Source organism: Grampus griseus (assembly GCF_964374135.1).
Source record: "Grampus griseus genome assembly, chromosome: 6".
Lineage (NCBI taxonomy): Eukaryota > Metazoa > Chordata > Mammalia > Artiodactyla > Delphinidae > Grampus > Grampus griseus.
Genome location: NC_139000.1, coordinates 6054534 through 6073378, shown reverse-complemented (window position 1 = coordinate 6073378; position 18845 = coordinate 6054534). Strand labels below are relative to the sequence as shown.

General features: G+C 47.8%; 1 protein-coding gene across 1 annotated transcript in view; it reads left to right on the top strand.

The window, feature by feature from the left end:
* Positions 1–18845, top strand: part of GPR107 (G protein-coupled receptor 107) — a 75452-nt gene that overhangs the window by 39651 nt on the left and 16956 nt on the right. Inside the window, exons 15-17 of the mRNA XM_082656014.1 lie at positions 16170–16219; positions 17459–17542; positions 18274–18395. Of these exons, the coding sequence (XP_082512140.1) occupies positions 16170–16219; positions 17459–17542; positions 18274–18395 (256 nt within the window). The remainder of the gene's footprint in view (positions 1–16169; positions 16220–17458; positions 17543–18273; positions 18396–18845) is intronic.

Below are 18845 nucleotides of genomic sequence, written 5' to 3'. Positions count from 1 at the left end.
CCTTTTGGTGCTGGACAGCGTTCCCTAAAGCCACATGCCTGGGCACTGCTGAGGGTGGAGCAGGAAGGCCGGTGCTCAAGGGAGAGCCCTAGGGGCTTTGTAAGAGTAGCCCCGGGTTGTTTGCCGGTGAGGCAGGTGGGGAGCATTACTGAGAGCAGTTGTGTAAGGCCTGGAGGTGACTGCTTATCACCACTCGCGAGTGTCATCTTCACCTTCTCAGAACTGAGTCAGGAGGAGAAAATGTTGTCTTGGAAGGACCAGATAACACTTCACTGTGAGAACAGGGGCTGTTATGGATTGGGAATGGCTATGTGTAAAGCATCCCTTCCTGCTGATTTAACACGCTTTCAAAATAGTTGTGTCAGTATTAATTCAAAAAGAGACTCATGCCAGAAAGAACCTCTGAAACTCTCTGATTTTTAAATGGTTGTGCCATTATAACCCTTTTGCATCTTCTTGATTTTCGAACCATGCCTCCTGAGTCTGAAAAGAAACCACAGAGAAAATGTTTTGCATTTCTGGGCTTATTTGAATAATGTCCATGACGACAGGCTGCCGTGGGCCACGTGGGGATTTCAGGCCACAGCTGGTTGAGGAGGCACGCTCTCTCAAAGGTCCCGTCTGCCTCTGGATCCATGAAATCCCACACCCAGTGCTGGTAGTAATGTTCTTTAAGCCAGATTATTCATTTGTTCTTGTTAAATAAAATTTTGTTGCTGACCTGTTTTCTGATTGTAAAAGTAATGTAGGTTCATTTTGGAAATTTTGGAAAATGGATAGTGGGCACAAAGCTTCCTTCACATTTGCTGTACAGTTAATATCACATGATTTTCTTTAAATTGAATTAACCTGACTTCAAGGCTTCATACCAGTGTCAGGCACGATCCCAGCGTTCTTATTGAGAGCACAGTACTCGCTGGGGTATCTCCAGTTTGGGGTCCACAGTAGTTGCTGTCGGGATTCCTGCTGTCTGGGTCCGTGAAGTGCTCTTGCTGTGAGAAGCCTGGTGTGTGAGGGTCATGCCAGGCTGGGAGCCCTGGTACTCAGATTCCAGGCTCCCAAGGTGCCCTCAGCTTCCCAGGTGGCCATAAGGCCCCACTTGCAGAATGTGCCAACTCTCTTTCTAGTCCCAGGAAATAGCTTTTTTTTTCTCTCTCTCTCTCTTCCTTCTAAGGCCCTGGATTCCCTTCTCCCTCTGGAATGCCCTCTGGGATAGATTCTTTTTTACTTTCTTTTAAAATTTATTTATTATTTATTTTTGGCTGCGTTGGGTCTTCATCGCTGCACGCAGGCTTTCTCTAGTTGCGGCGAGCCGGGGCTACTCTTCGTTGCGGTGTGCGGGCTCTATTGCTGTGGCTTCTCTTATTGCGGAGCACAGGCTCTAGGCGCTGCGCCTTCAGTAGTTGTGGCTCATGGGCCCTAGAGCACAGGTTCAGTAGTTGTGGTGCACGAGCTTAGTTTCTTCGCGGCATATGGGATCTTCCCGGACCAGGGCTCGAACCCATGTCCCCTGCATTGGCAGGCGGATTCTTAACCACTGTGCCACCAGGGAACTCCTGGGATAGATTCTTTTCAGTGAGTTTAAGCTGGAACGTGGTCTGCAGAAATCTTTTGCTTTTAGCCTGGCTTTCTGAGTCACGGATCTCAGAGAGCCGTTCTGCCTTCTTGGAGTGTGGGGTAAAGGAAAGCTGCAAAAAATAAACCATGAATTCGAATCTTGATAAAGCACGCTGCCACAAACAAAGTAAAAACCCACCTTCTGGGAACTTATCGTTTGGGCATGTTCTTGCCTTTTTTTTTTTCCTTCTTCTATGCATGTTATATAAAAAGTTGGTTTTATTATTTCTGTAACTTAATGAATAGGTCTTTCTCTTATTTTAATATATTGAAATGAGACATTTTAACTTTTTCATCTTTTTACACTTCAGTAGTTCTGGGTTCATTTTACTGACTGTTTGACTGAAAATGTTCAAAAATCCCAAGGGTAACGTTTTCCAGTTGATAAGTTTTATCTGTACTTTTCTTTTTTTTATTTATTAGTTTATTTGGCCGCGTCAGGTCTTTGTTGCGGCGCATGGGTTTCTCTCTAGCTGTGGTGCGTGGGCTCCAGAGCACGCAGGCTCAGTAGTAGTGGTGTGCAGGCTTAGTTGTCCCACGGTAGTTGCGGCACATGGGCTCTCTAGTTGTGTCGTGCGGGCTCAGTAGTTGCGGTGTGAGGGCTTAGTTGCCCTGCAGCATATGAGATCTTAGTTCCCTGACCAGGGGTCGAACCCGCGTACGCTGCATTGGAAGGTGGATTCTTAACCACTGGACTGCCAGAGAAGTCCTATCTGTACTTTTCTTCTTGGCTTCATCCTTACCCCTTTGTGAATTCCTCTATTACCTTCCTCACCACTCCCTTCTCCTCTTCTCCATTGTTCTGATCCTCTGAGACCTCTCTGCCTTCTCCACTTTGCTTTTAGAGGGCTTGGGGGTGACTGATAATTAACTGTCTCTGTGACCATTTATTCCATGAGACATTGATTGTTGTTTAGTAAAGTGTCCTGCCTGCGGTGGACAGCACAGCAAGTGAAGCCCAAGATGGGGGGGTCACAGTTGTCCCCCAGCATCTGTAGTAAAGAGAAACTTTATGGAACAGGAACGCTTTTGTCATCCCCTGGGGCATACAAGGCAGTTTCTTGTTTTTTCCACCAGGTGACAGCATGGGACCTCTTCAGCAGAGAGCGAATATGAAAACCGGAAGTCCTGCAGGCACACCAGGACTTTCGTTCCACCGTTCTCGGGGACATACCATTAAGAAAGCACCCATGTCTCGTCAGCAGATATCACAAGCCTCTGAAAGAGGGACAGAGTTGATTAGAATAGGGTGTCTTCTCGATTCGTCCTCTTTCACTGAACTGGTTTAGGCTGTGGGGTGCTTTGGAGCCAATCCACAAACGCATATTTCACTCTGAACTTGGAAGAGTGGTTATGCTTGTGACCCTTCCAGAAACAGGGCAGCCACGTCCCCACGTTTGAAGTCTCCCCTGCGGAGAACTCAGGGGCAGCACGCTGTGCTGGCACACCATCCTCGGGCACCTGCTCGGCTACCCCAGGACAGAGGTGAGGCGGCACGGGAGAGCTTGAGTGAGCGCACTGCCCACCGCCTGCTGGTCCTGGAATGTTGCGGGTGACCCTCTCTGCTCCTCAGTTCGCCCGGCCTGAGATCTAGATCCTGGAGGCAGCTGACAGAGCAGAGGCCGTGGGCAGTAAAGTCTCCTGCGGGATTTGGAAGCTTTTGGCCGGATGGAGCCTGACAGTTTGGTTCTTCTTCTTAGTCTCATGATTCCACTGACTCATTACATGACCTTGACCGCGACTTGGGCTTAAGAATGTCAGTTTAAGTGCAGTCTAGGCTGACTGATTGCAGGTGGGGGAAAGGCTGTTTGTAGTTGTTCTCCCTGCACTTGGGATTCATATTGCTTTCTTTTCTTTTCTTTTTTTCTTTTTTCTTTTTTGATAGGTAAGAAGTGGATTTATTTAGAGAGAAACACACTCCACAGAGTGTGGGCCATCTCAGAAGGCGAGAGTGGCACCAGGGTACGGGGTTGTCAGTTTTTATAGGAGCGGATAATTTCATAGGTGATGAGTGGGAGGTGTGTTCCAGCTATCTGGGGGCAGGTAGCTTTCAAAGAATGTGGGTGTGGATTTGTTTACTTCTTTGTGTCTAGATTCCTTTCGACAGAAGCTGAGAAAGTATGAAGGAAAACATTAAGGGCGAAGCTGCCCACTGTCCTTAAGTCGTGTCTTTGTCTCTCCTGTCACACGTGGTGGCTTCTCTCAGGTGCTCTGTCATTTAGTGTCACTGCCGTGCCACATCCTCTGAGAGGAGGCTTCGTTGAGTCTTCACAGGCACGCCCAGCTCTGCTGCGCTGTGTTTTGCCTTCCAGGAGTCACTGGCTGTTTCTGCCTTTGAGCCTGCACCCTTGTTCCCTTCTCTTCCTCCAGTGTCATTACCTCAGAGGACTGGATTGGGGAGACACACCATACACCTAATTAACAGTCTCTGCTTCTGAGCATCTTCTTTTTTCCCCTTTTGTTTCTGAGGAAATTTCAGCGGAAGCCTTCTTCGAAATTTTAGCTTTCACGTGAGCGTCAAAAGCACTTAAACAAATGGTGATTGGCTGGTTGAAGAGGGTATGGAGGAAAGGCTTCATTCCCAGCTGCCGCTGTGTTCTGAAAGTAGCTGTGGCCTTGAGAGGGCAGCCGTGCTCAGGAGGGTCCTCAGGATCAGAACTTTTTTCATAATAAGACTTTCGCAGCCTTCTTTGCTGTTGATGTTTGCACTGATGGTGCAGAAGCAGAGGTGGGTAAAACAGCTGGCGCCTTGGCATGATTCAGGACGGTGGCACCGAACTGTTAGTGGCCGCTGCATCCTTCATTACCATCTACTTCCTGGGGGTGAAAAAGGCTCACTTCACTTAAGAATGCCTTGATGAGTTAGGAGAAAGTACTAATGTTATTCAGTCTGGACCCTTGGATATTTGTCTTTACCATCCTGTGTGGAATGGGACATACCCAGGAAGCACTTGTGCATTGTCCCGGGCTGTGGTGGTCATCTTGAGGAAAAGCGTGTGTGCAGTTGTTTGAGTTGTGAGCCAAACTAGCTGCTTTCTCTCGGGACACTGTTTTTATTTGAAAGAATGATGACAGTCCAACTGTGTTTACTCAGACCTGGGCTTTTGACAAACATTTTCCTGAAAATGAACGAAGTGAATGTGTCACTTCATGAAAACAATTTAAAATATTTGCTGTCAGTGATCTAATTTTCACTTGAAAGCACAGCTTTTAATTTAGGAAAACTTATAATCTACCACTGTAAGCTTGACGGCTTCCCAGTTCTTAACAGACATCTGGTGTGAGCAGGGGTGATATTAAACAAATGTGACTTTAAAAATATTTTATGATACAAGTTTCAGTATTTCAGAGATCTGCTTAACTCAGTGAAACAATATTTTCTACCTGATCACTGCATGTTACGCAGTCATGCGTGAATAAAAGATCCATTCAGAGTCTAAGATGGACCAGTGGATTTTACTGTGACAGAGTGCGAAAGTTCATTGCTACAGGGACTTACCTGGTGGTGGAGTGGTTAAGAATCTGCCTGCCAATGCAGGGGACATGGGTCCGATCCCTGGTCCACGAAGATCCCACGTGCCACGGAGCAACTAAGCCCGTGTGCAACAACTACCAAGCCTGCGCTCTGGAGCCGGCAAGCCACAACTGCTGAAGCCCACGTGCCACAACTACTGAGCCCACGTGCCGCAACTACTGAGCCCGTGTGCTGCAGCTGCTGAAGCCTGTGCACCTAGAGCCCATGCTCCACAGCAGGAGAGGCCACCGCAATGAGAAGCCCACGACCCTGCTCACCACAGCTAGAGAAAGCCCGTGTGCAGCAACGAAGACCCAACACAGCCAAAAATTAAAAAACAAATTTTTTTAAATTAAAAAAACCCAGTAATCTAAAAAAGAAAAGAAAGTTCATTGCTACAGTTTCAGATTCCCTACCTCACCTATCTTTAAGAAGCTACCATTTGTCAAGCTTTAATGCAGAATCAAAGACGACTGTTCACAGTTCTCTGAGAAGGCCGACGTCTGATTAGGCCCTATTTTCTTTATAGACTTCAACCAAAACACTCCCTCACTCCAGATTTGAAGGCAGAAGCAGATACAAGAATCCAGTTGTGTTCTATTAAGCCAGACGTTACAGGAATTTACAAAAATGGAAAACAGTTTCACTCTTCTCATGAAATTTTTTTGAAAGTTATTTTTTAATAAGGAAAACATTGTTTATATTAACATGTAATGGATTATTTATTTTTGTTACTTTTAAATGAATTATTAAATGTTTTTGAAATTTGTTTCAATTTCTAACATGGTAAGTATTGGTAGACTCTACCCACATCAACACAAGCTCTTTGTGGTCCTCAGTAATGTTTTAAAAGTGTGAAGGGGTCCTGGGCTTCCCTGGTGGCGCAGTGGTTGAGAGTCCGCCTGCCGATGCAGGGGACGCGGGTTCGTGCCCCGGTCTGGGAGGATCCCACATGCCGTGGAGTGGCTGGGCCCATGAGCCATGGCCGCTGAGCCTGCGCATCCGGAGCCTGTGCTCCGCAACGGGAGAGGCCACAACAGTGAGAGGCCCGCGTACCGCAAAAAAAAAAAAAAAAAAAAGTGTGAAGGGGTCCTGACACTGAAAGTTTGAGAAACGTGTGTTAGGGACAAGGCTTCTTGAGTCTGGTGGTCAGGATGACCATGAAGGGGAGTGAAAAGCCTGCCTGTTTCTCTTCTCCTGTGCCTACTGAGCCCGTTTCAGACTTACTTGGCCAAATTCTATGACTATTTAAGATGTCTCTTCATTCTGGGCAACTCATGGGGGGGAAAATGTTTCATTTGGATGTATTCATATAAACAGGCCTAATGAAAAACCCACTGATGAGAAAGGAAGAGAAATACCCCTGTCTGTTTTTATAGATAAAGCCTTATTGGAACACAGCTGTGCGGTGTGTATGCCTGTGGTTTGTGGCTGCTTTTGCGCTGAGGTGGCAGAGATCCCCGGCCCGCAAGGCCAGACGCCTACTCTCCAGGCCTGTATAGAAACAGTTTGCCGGCTCCTGGCTGTTGTACTGTTGTAGACATTTAAGAGATACCATTTTAAAAACCGTACCTACAGTGTAGTGCTGTTGACTGACTTCATTCTATACTGAGCACTTTGAGAACTATTAAGCTCACATAGATGTAAGAAATCACTGCTTTTAAGTATTTGCCAAACTCCAACTTTTGTATCCAGAACTGTGTTCTTTGTTGTTTGATTGGAACAATAGCTTTTGCATCTTCATCTGCTCTGGTGTTTTACCTGACCTGTTTACTCTCATGGGAATTGGTACTTTTCTTTAACTAGCAAGATGGCTTTTCGCATGGATCTCCTCTGTTTACCAGCAGGGCTTTGGGTTGTACCCTTCCGCCTGGCCCATGTGAATAAGCACCTCTTCCTCAGTTCCTGGTTATAATTCCAGGTTTGTCCAAGTGGAAACTAAGGTAGCCCCAGATGCACTGATGCTCTAGGCACTGAGGACTGTGATTAGGTTAAACTTGGAGACTCAGGGTCAAAAGCCTGGAGGGGAAGAAGGAGGGCAGGAGAAGGGGGAGCCTCCCGGCTGCACATCTGGCATGATCCCATCTCCTCGGCATGGGGCTGGGGCTGGAGGTGAGGGTTGAGGGCGGTGCTCTAGGACGGGGTGCGGCCTGGGCAAGGCTGATTTCCTCCAGAACTGCCTGCCGTCTGCTAGTGTCTGCCCCGCTGTGGAGTGTAGTCTGTTGGGCTCCTGGCTCTGGAGCGCTGTTTCCTGATGATAGGAGAGAAGAGGCAGAAGAAATGAGATTCCCTTTGTCCGGTCCCTCAGAAGATGTTCATGCTTCCTTTTGTCCGTGGGTAGCTAGAGCATGTACTTGTAAATCCACCTCTGTGCCAGCAGTCTGACGCATACCACAGGAGCACTGTGACAGTCCTCGGCTCCAGAAGGGTGGAGTGTTAGGCAGACCACTTTCTCTCCGGCAGTGTGATAGAAGTACTCATGAAACCTCCTCCCTCTCTTAAGGCACGAGGTGAGGGGGCATATGCCGAGCTCTCAGAAGGGTTCTGTCCTGTGCTCAGGGCCACTTCACTGAAGTGCGTGGCGACCCTCTGACTCTGATGTTCTTCCCGTGGCATCCGGGAGTGCCTTACCCTGGCGTGTGCCACCAGGCACTTCAGGCGCGGGTCGGGGGTGCATGGCCTTCAGCAAAGTTTCAAACAAGTCTGTGACCCTGGGAAGGGTGAAAACCATAGCTAAGTAGACTGTCATGAAGAGCGAATGAGAGAAACAAGTGTATTTTATGAGACTGGCTTAATACAGTGATTTTTAATTTTTAAAAAAATTTTATTTATTTGTTTATTTTTGGCTGCGTTGGGTCTTCATTGCTGAGCGGGGGCTACTCTTCGTTGCAGTGCGCAGGCTTCTCACCGCGGTGTCTTCTCTTGTTGCAGAGCATGGGCTCTAGGCGCGTGGGCTTCAGTAGTTGTGGCACGTGGGCTCAGTAGTTGTGGCTTGCGGGCTTAGTTGCTCTGCGGCATGTGGGATCTTCCTGGACCAGGGCTTGAACCCATGTCCCCTGCATTGGCAGGCGGATTCTTAAGAACTGCGCCACCAGGGAAGCCCAGTGATTTTTAATTTCTTTAAACACCAAAACCTTCTCATTACTTGCCCTCCGCAGATCACACAAAATTCCTTCAGTGTCGTGAACCTAATCACAGCTTCTAATCAACATTTTGAAGTAATCATTTAGCCAGTGATACCGCCCTGAGTTCATATAATCTACAGCCAAAAGCAAAGGGGCCCCTCATGTCCTCAGGCTGAGAACCAGCCTCATCATGGTCACATTACCAGTTTTTTATTAGGCCTTTAAAACATTGGGAACCTAACTGCCTGAGGGGTCCCTCCCTCGGCCACCCAGCGGGCCTGGTCAGTAATCTGGGTTGGCGGCCCACCTTGGCTCCGGGCGTGGTTCCCTGTCTAGGGGTGTCAGCACGCATTTGACTCTGAGAGTCTCGAGACAGACACAGTTGAAACCAGCTCTTCTCCATCACTGCAGTACTCAGGGAGGTCCGGTTCTCTTATTGAGAAGGTGCTATCCGCTGTTAACCAGCTGTGTCTTTAAGCAGTGGGATGTCTGACTTGAATCTGTGCTGTGGGCGGCCCTGGGGCTGGCGGAGTCCCAGTCACTCTACTCAGCTCAGCTCATTGTGGACTTCCAGAGACGGGACGTGACGGGAGGGGCTGACAGGAGCCGAGTCTGAGATCAGCTTGGCCCTGAGGACCCCTCCTCTAGCGGGGCCTTTGGTGTGGTTCTGGAGTATAAGGGAAGCGAAAGGCAGAAATTTGCTTGACTTGACAGTGCAAGTCTTCATAGAATTACTTTCCTTGTGTGGGATGGCCATCAGCCGCTCTCTTGGGCCATTCTTGTTTCTTTCTTTTTATTAGTAATTTAAGATAAAATTTTGCTTACAGTAAGATGCACAGTCATTAACTGTTCAGTTCATGACTTTTGACCACTCCTGGGTCATTGATTTAAGTATATATTGGAAATGTATTTTGAACCACTTTTCACACAACCCTCAACAGTTTGAAGGTCAAAGAGTTTCCTTCTCTAAGTAGTTCTTCTTGTATTAGCGCACCCTTCCCCGTACTTGCTGATACCTTCTCTGTGAGATGCGTTAGTGGAATCTCTTCTTAATGGAGGCCAGAGGGCACCCCATGAGCTGATCACTCCCCAGAAAGGACCCTTTCAGAACAGTGGGGTCCCAGGCCAGTGTGGCCTGGCTTTCAGGTCTGTGCTTGACCGTGAACAGGGGAAGCAGCCCTGTCACCCGTACAGAGTGGGCCTGAGCCCGATGCTGAAGCAGGTTGTGGAAATGGTGCTACTGAGAGTGAGTCAGAGTGAGTCTCCTGCCGTCCAGGCTTTGCCATCACACTCATTTCTTTAATTTTTGTGCTTGACTCAAAATTCCCTCTGAAGCGTGGCAGGGAGGAAGCAGGAGAAAAAGGTGATGGGTGGGTGAGGGTGTTTTTAAGCCCCGAGGCTTTCCTTACTCCCGGGGAAGGATTTTCACCCTTTAAGTGGCTGTCGTGGGCCTTTGCCTCTGTGTGTTCCGTGGATCATCCGGTATTGACTCCTCAGTACTGGATTGCTGGCAGCTCCTGGGCATTGCCCACACTCTGAGCCACCATCACATCCCTGAGCTGCCAGTGGATTACAAAGCTATGAATTGCCTTTCTCTTAGCACAAAGTGTAGGTGTTAAAAGCTTGGTCCTTGGAGGGAGGGACTTGGGTTTGAGCACTGGCCTCCCCACTTACAAGCTCTGTGACCTTGGTAATTTACTAAACTTCTTCAGGCCTGAGTCCTTCATCTGTGAGGCAGTGGTAACAATGCCTCTTCCCTCATAGAGGATGTTGTGAGGATTACATGAGATGAAGCATGAGGGGTGCCCAGGCAGATGCCTGGTGCGTGGTTACCACTCAATAGATGTGACCACCAGCACTATTGTTCTTTTCATTGTCACAGTTCCGAGACCACCCAGGGAAGACCACTGGGGAGGAAGGGGACGACCTGCCTTCTTGCCAGCCTGTTTAGTTCCCCATTGGTGTAAAGAGGAAAGGTGAAAGTCTAGGGAAGGTGTGGTGTTTCCTCTAGGCCAGGCGCGTTTGCTCTTTTGCTACTGCGTCAGAGAACTGACTTGTTAAGTATATGAGAACCTGGGCTCTTCCTGCCTCGTGGGCACTTGTTCTGTGCTCATCAGTAAAAAGCACCTGCCAAAACCCAGAGTCATGGCTGTTTTCCTGAGAGTGAGTGGGAGGAAGAGGAATCCACCAGAGGCCAGCCTTGTAGGAGCTCCTGAAGCAGGTGGACCTGCTCCCTCCCTGCCCCCAATCCCTGCCCTTCCCCATTCCCTGGGAGGCTTTTCAAAATCCTTATAGCCAGGCCCAATTGCAGAAGAATCAGGGGCAACCTGGGCATCTGTCCTTAACTAAAGCTCTCCAGATGATTCTGGTGCTCACCGGTTAAGAGCCATTGCCATAAAGAAATTCTAACCCACCACTAAGACATTCTCCTCTGAAGGAGACCGATGCCCAGAGAAGGAAGTGGCAGGCCAGGCTAGGGCACGGTGAGTTACGATGGTGCGGTGACTAGAATTCGGGTCTCCTGGCTCCTTCCGAGTTATTTGTCCTCTCATCTTGCTCATTCTTTTACCATATTTGCTGTTCCTCGTGGTGGGATCAAAAATAGCCAGCCCAGACGTGGTGAGCCTCACTCCCATGGGAGGCCAGCCCTGCCGCGGCCCAGTAAGCCGCACGCCTTCGGCGCTCTTAGCTGCAGGGAAAGCTTTTTTGGAAGAAAAGCAAGGGGAGGCTTGGGATTCCAGGCTGCGACGTGCTGCATCACTGCCCATTGCAGCACACTGGTGAGGTTGCGCCCTCGGAGCTGGTCCTCCTCTGCTCAGCGTGCTGACTCAGCATGTGCACATGGCAGCCCTGCTTCCAGGAGAGCCCAGGGCCACCACTTGTTCCCATTTCACTTACTAGAGCCTGGACTCCTGCCAGATGTGGCAGCCACCACAACGCATTTGGTATTGGAAAACTATAAACAGTTGACCCTTGAACAGCGCGGGGCTTGGGGCAGTCGAACCCTCTGCGCAGTCGAAAATCGGTGAGTATAACAGTCACCGCTGTTCTTCCGTATCTGCATTCCGCAAACCACGGGTCCCCTAGTACTGTAGTATTTACAGTTGGGGAAAAAAATCCACGTAAGGGTGGACCTGAGCAGTTCCAATCCGTGTTGTTCAAGGATCAGCTGTAATCCTAATACAGTCCTAATGCTGTAACCTCAGACGTTCGTCTAGTGCTTACTGTGTGCTGTTTGTCTTCCACGTACCGTGTCAGTCAATTCCTCCAACCGACCCTAGTGGTAGGTGGTGGTATTCTTGTTTTACAGATGAAGGAACTGAGGCTCAGAGAAGTTAGGTGAATTATCTGAGGTCACACAGCTAGTAAACAGCACAGTTGGAATTAGAACCCAAGATGTTCAGATGTGCAGGGCCTACGCTGTTACTCACAACAATAAGTGAGCTTGCTTCCTGCCTTCACAGCCATGGCTGTGACTGGAACACCCATGTGGGACCCGGGAGCCTGATCCCACGAGCAGCAGACTTGCAAACGGATGTCTTTCTTGTGACTGGAAATGATGTCTGTCGTGACTGGTGGGTTTCGGGATCAACCCTGAGCCCTGCGTATTGTGGCTGCATTTCTTAAGAGTCAACACCGGTTGTTCCCGAGGTCCGTTTATCTGTTCCAGCACGTGTCCCGGGATGGCGCGGCATCGGTGCCCGTGCTGACGTTTCCTCGTGTTGCCTGGACGTCATGTGCAGGCTCATTTTTTGACTGCTTCCTGGCCTGCCTGACTTCTCGGAGTGTCTGACAGGCAGCCGTGTGGTGCAGATCGCAGGGGGATGGGAGAGGCAGTGCCTCCCCGCCTTCCTCTGATCCCATGGAGACCTGCGGTGGCCTGACCCCTCTGCTTCCTCTCAGTCAGCCCTCCCTCTGCCCCTGATTTGCTTTCCTGTGATGGCGGGGGGCTCAGACTTCACCTGAAGAATTCTCTCTGGTACTCTCAACTTCATCCCACCCCTCCCTCAGCCACTAAGACAGGATCCACCTTGTTCCCTGGCCCGCCACTGCTCTGCCCTGTCAGACAGGTCCCTTGCCACTTCGAGGAACCTCTACAAATTCAAGGTTTTTTTTTTTTTTTACATCTTTATTGGAGTATAATTGCTTTACAATGGTGTGTTAGTTTCTGCTTTATAACAAATTATACATATGTTCCCATATCTCTTCCCTCTTGTGTCTCCCTCCCTCCCACCCTCCCTATCCCACCCCTCCAGGCGGTCACAAAGCACCAAGCTGATCTCCCTGTGCTATGCGGCTGCTTCCCACTAGCTATCCACCTTACGTTTGGTAGTGTATATATGTCCATGCCTCTCTCTCGCTTTGTCACAACTTACCCTTCCCCCTCCCCATATCCTCAAGTCCATTCTCTAGTAGGTCTGTGTCTTTATTCCTGTCTTACCCCTAGGTTCTTCATGACATTTTTTTTCCTTAAATTCCATATATATGTGTTAGCATACGGTATTTGTCTTTCTCTTTCTGACTTACTTCACTCTGTATGACAGACTCTAGGTCTATCCACCTCATTACAAATAGCTCAGTTTCGTTTCTTTTTATGGCTGAGTAATATTCCATTGTATATATGTGCCACATCTTCTTTATCCATTCATCTGATGCTGGACACGTAGGTTTTTTCCATCTCCGGGCTATTGTAAATAGAGCTGCAATGAACATTTTGGTTCATGACTCTTTTTGAATTATGGTTTTCTCAGGGTATATGCCCAGTAGTGGGATTGCTGGGTCATATGGTAGTTCTATTTGTAGTTTTTCAAGGAACCTCCATACTGTTCTCCATAGTGGCTGTACCAATTCACATTCCCACCAGCAGTGCAAGAGTGTTCCCTTTTCTCCACACCCTCTCCAGCGTTTATTGTTTCTAGATTTTTTGATGATGGCCATTCAGGCAGGAATGTACAGTGGAGAAAGGACAGCCTCTTCAGTAAGTGGTGCTGGGAAAACTGGACAGGTACATATAAAAGTATGAGATTAGATCACTCCCTAACACCATACACAAAAATAAGCTCAAAATGGATTAAAGACCTAAATGTAAGGCCAGACACTATCAAACTCTTAGAGGAAAACATAGGCAGAACAGTCTGTGACATACATCACAGCAAGATCCTTTTTGACCCACCTCCTAGAGAAATGGAAATAAAAACAAAAATAAACAAATGGGACCTAATGAAACTTCAAAGCTTTTGCACAGCAAAGGAAACCATAAACAAGACCGAAAGACAACCCTCAGAATGGGAGAAAATATTTGCAAATGAAGCAACTGACAAAGGATTAATCTCCAAAATTTACAAGCAGCTCATGCAGCTCAATAACAAAAAAACAAACAACCCGATCCAAAAATGGGCAGAAGACCTAAATAGACATTTCTCCAAAGAAGATACACAGACTGGCAACAAACACATGAAAGGATGCTCAACATCACTAATCATTAGAGAAATGCAAATCAAAACTACAATGAGGTGTCAAATTCAGGGTTTTTGACCTTAGTGGGGCTCTCATTCTTCTTTTTTTTTTTTGTGGCCACACTGCACAGCTTGTGGGATCTTAGTTCCGCGACCAGGGATTGGGCCCTGGCCCTCGGCACTTCCGAGTCCTAACCACTGGACCGCCGGGGAAGCCCCTGGACTCTTATTCTTGACTCTTCCATCTTTTCTCCAGAGAGATTATTCCAAAATGTAGATGTGATTCAGGCTTTGCCCTGCTTGAGATGCTTCAGAGGCTCCCTGGGGCCTTGGCATCAACGAGGAGAGCAGCTCGTGGTCTGCGTCTGACTGAGTTTGGGGCTTTGTCCTCAGCCCAGCCGTGTCCCTAGCCTCTCCGCAGTCCAGCTGCGCTGAGCTGCTTTCTCTGCACCGAGACGTGATACCAGCATCTCCAAACCTTGGTATCTGCTCTTCCCCAACGTTCTCTCTGCTCGGCCTCTCCACTCTCGCTCCCTCCTGAGCCCCCGTCAGGCCTCTGCTTGGACACCACTTCCTTTGGGAATCCTGTCTTTCCTCCCTATCCCCTTAGTCTGAGTTGGGAGCCCTTCAGTTGGGCGTGGCCATGGCAACCATGCATATCCCAGCACAGCACCATGAAATCCAGGAATAGAAACATGCTGCTTCTCTCTGTTGGGCTGATGTTCCTTGTTGAAGCAAAGGCAGGAGATTCATTTGCCAGGATTTATTTCAGCAAGCAAAATTCAGAAGAGACTTGGAAAGCATTTTTATTGTCTAAATGGTCTGGTTGTTGGTGCTGTTTTTTGTCAGTTATTCACAAAGAAGAGGATTGAACGTCCAAATTCAAGACTGATTTGCTTGTTTGGAAGGGGCCCAGTTCTCGTAGGCCACCTGGTTTTATGGGGCAGAGTGCAGGAGCAGCTGGCCATGTCGCTGACTGCCGCCAGTGTGAGCAGAGACTCGCACGCAGAGAGGAACACAGAAGGAACGCTGGTTCATGCAAACGTGCAGAGTTTGAAATCTGGTGACGTAGTTATCCGACACTTCTGTTTTAACATCTTGACCTCGTGAAGCCTCTCCTGTCCCCCAGGCGGGGAGGAGAACCTGACCCCACACCCGCACCGCCCAGTACTCTGTGCGCTTAGCATTGTGAGTGGATGGCCAGTGATCCAGTGCCTCTCCTTCCCTAAGGGATGGCAGCCACCCCTGGGGCAGGCGCCGTGGTCACTGCTGCATCCAGGGGCCTGGCCCAGAGTCAGAGTAGATGAAGAAGGACGGAGAACCAGAGAGATATAATTTAAAAAATAGCAAGACTGCCAGACGGGTTGCTAGATAAGAAAGCTGTTGCCGATCTGCCTGCTTCATTTAGCTTCTTCAGGTGTTACCTGAGTGCACGAGTCCATCACAGCTCTGTATGTGGGTATTATAGCCTCTCGATTTGGGGAGTTAGAATTCCTCAGATTTTCTGAACCTCCTCTCATTGACACACTCGGTTTCTCAGAGCGGATTCTTGCAGATACTGTTAGTTGATAATCACCTTGAAGATTAATTCAGGATTCCAGGAATCCTAAGCTTGACTGCCCCCCGACTAATCATGAGGCAGAGGAGGGAGACAGAAGGAAGTCGCTCCTTCACCACCCACAGTTCCATTCCTAAAGGGAACCACTAATTAAATGTTACTGAGCAAAATTAATTTGCCTCCTGCAGGGAGGTTTATGATGAATGAAAGGATTGCCAGTCGGGGAGGGAGCCAGGCTACCCTCTGTGGTCATCAATATTTCATGGCCATTGGCGGTGGCAGGAAGCTAGCTGTCCTGGCTCCCTGACCTTGAGCAATCTTGAAGGTAGGGCAAAGCTGGGGAGGTTGTATTTCAAGGGCTCTGTTACAAGACACTTAGTGAAAACCTAAGTGAAATTTGCAAGACGCACCCATGGGTTAATTGAATTTATACCCTCAGTTAGCTGGAGGCTCCCCTGGATGGGGCTCAGGGACCCACCTGGGACTGGTCCTATTGGGGGGTGCAGCCCTGTAGCCACAGTGGCAGAGCTGAAATGTTTAATGATGGCTTTGGGGGTGGCGGGGGAAGAGTCCTGATTGGTAGTGTCTGCTGATTTCTGTGGTGTCACTGTATTCTCAGCGTGGCTGTTTAAAGCTTCGGAACGTGGAGTGGGGAGGTGCACTGGTTTACTGGAGCTGGGAGTCCCAGCATGTCGCCGCCACAGCTCCCAAATTCTTCCTGGTGACTGGGGGAGACCCTGCCAAACTGCATTTCCAGAAATACAGATGTGCCCCCGACCCCTTGGGCGGTACCCATGTGCATTAGACTTGGCCTCTTGACTGAGAGGGTACCTGAATATGATGGGCTTTAAGAATGAGAAAAGAAGTAGCCTCTCATTTTGTTCCTTTCTTCTCCCCAGCTGCCATTAACTTGGCAAAGCTGAAACTTTTCAGACATTACTACGTCTTGGTGAGTAAAAAATTCCTAAATTTGTAAGTGAGGTCAATTCATGGAGTAGAGCTAGTGAACTTCCAAAACACTGGTAAAAGCACAGGAAGTGCTGCCTGGAGCTGCGTGTGGGCTTCGTTTACAAAACCAGATGGGGGCCGTGGACGTGGGAAATTAAATATCTGAGTTACTTCTTCTTAAATTTTAGTTTTAAATTTGGCTTCAAATACTCAGAAAATTAATACATGCTTGATATTTTTAAAATGCAGGATTATAGGAACACAGCAAAAGCCCCTTATGACCCCGACCTTCTATACCCCTTCCCCTTTTCTTCCTCCTCCCCCAGGTATTATGGTTAACAGTTCAGTGGTTATTTTGCTAGATTCCTTTCTAGGCATATGCCACGCATAGCTGTTCCTTTGACTTGCTTTTTAAAAAATTCATTTACAAAAATGGGATCATATCTACAAACAGGACTGGAATGAACATGAAAAGTCCATATAAACGTAGCACCAAAGGCAGGACTTACTATAAGTTATTAGAGTCATAATTTCCTGGACTATATAAGGTATAGATTTCTTCTAGAATTTGCTTCCGTACTAGTAAACGAAAGCTTCTGAGTCATCTTCATCTGTGGTTTTGGCATTGACTGTCACTTTGCACAGTCCCCTGCAAGCCTGTCTGCCCTGGGTGCGGTCCCAGTGAGCCGTCCACTCTCGAGGGGTCAGCATGTTGAATCCTTTTCACGTCCTCTCTTACTAGAATGCTTAGGATTATTGGTACTTCCTCTGAGCGTGGACCTCAAACATTTGCAGCATCTGCTGAAGAGACTAAAAATCAGTATTTTCCCTGTGTGGCTTTATTTCGCTATTACTGCTGGAAAATATTTCTCAAATCCTGGGAATAAAAAACTATTACCCTTTGGGGCTTGAAATCAGTGGGTTATGTATGAGAATTAGGCGACGAAGGGGTTACTCAGGAATTAAGAGCAACTACAGCAAAGTGTCCTCCCAGTGGGTGTGACTGTGATCAGTCAATATCTTGGTCACCTAGAGAAAAAGAAGAAATCCTTTCTAGTGTAACTAGCAGAGCATCTGTCTCTCTGCCATGTTTATTAATTAGCACTGTAAGTGTCAAATGATCTTCAGGTAATTCTGTTTTCTCTTTTATAGTTAATTTGTGAAAGCAGGTCATTGGAAGAAAGGGGTGCCATAATTTCTATGTTGATTTTATTTCTTGTTTTCTTTGCTCCTCATATAGATCGTATGTTACATATACTTCACCAGGATTATTGCATTTCTCCTCAAACTTGCTGTTCCGTTCCAGTGGAAGTGGCTCTACCAGGTATGCTGCTCACAGGGGACAGTGCCAGAGAATTTGTGTCTGAGGATGAAGTCTTAGGGTGTAACTTAGGATCGTTACTAATTTATTTGGCAGTGGCCACTAAGACCTTTTGTCTCTTCCGGTCTGCAATTAAGACGATATGTTTGTCCAGGAAAGCTGCTGGATTACATGAGAAATCTGGAAGTAATTGCATTATTGATTTTAGTTTTCAATTTTAAAAGTTTTTGCAGAGAAAAGCCTCAGGCCGAGAAAGACTTGCCCTGTATAATTAAAATCTAGATGAAGCCAGTTATAGGGCTTAGAATAGCTTGGAATCCAGACCTCCCTTTTTCTTGCCCATTATTACTATTTCAATAACAAAATATCTTTGCAATATACTAGAACTAGTTTAACTACTAGGGTAGCCACCATATGATTTCGAGACTTTTTTCTGGAGGCTCTCACTTGGTGCTTTAGACACTGTAGGAAAATGTATGTATGTAATGAGCTCTTAAAAGATGCCAATGAAGACACTTAAAGCAAGGAGTCTCAAATATCATCTCTGGGCAGAATGCTCCTAGCTAAGGCTTCAGCAAATCCTCTAAGGAAAATGCTCCCCAGCGGTCAGCTCTGGCATTTGAGTGACTGAACGGCGAGTGGTCGGGGGGAGGGGGTCAGTTTGTTTAGTTCCACTGCTTTCTGAAGAACAATATTCTAATCCCTTTATTTGGGGGTGGTTTTAAAATTTGCAGCTCCTGGATGAAATGGCCACGCTGGTGTTCTTTGTTCTAACGGGGTATAAGTTCCGTCCAGCTTCAGATAACCCCTACCTACAACTTTCTCAGGAAGAAGATGACTTGGAAATGGAATCTGTGTAAGAATCTCCTTTTTTCCCTTCCCTCCCTCGCCCCTCACGTAACTAAGAGCAGTGTGGTATGAACTGGAGCAGCTACTCTCCGCAGTTTGTTGCTCCAGAGGTTGTCCCTCTTTTTTTTTTTTTTTTTTTTTCCGGTACGCGGGCCTCTCACTGTTGCAGCCTCTCCCATTGCGGAGCACATGCTCCGGACGCGCAGGCTCAGCGGCCATGGCTCACAGGCCCAGCCGCTCCACGGCATGTGGGATCTTCCCAGACCGGGGCACGAACCCGTTGTTCCCTTCATTGGCATGCAGACTTTCAACCACTGCGCCCGCCAGGGAAGCCCCTCATTGTAGTTTTGATTTGCATTTCTCTAATGATTAGTCATGTTGAGCATCCTTTCATGTGTTTCTTGGCAATCTGTATATCTTCTTTGGAGAAATGTCTATTTAGGTCTTCTGCCCAGTT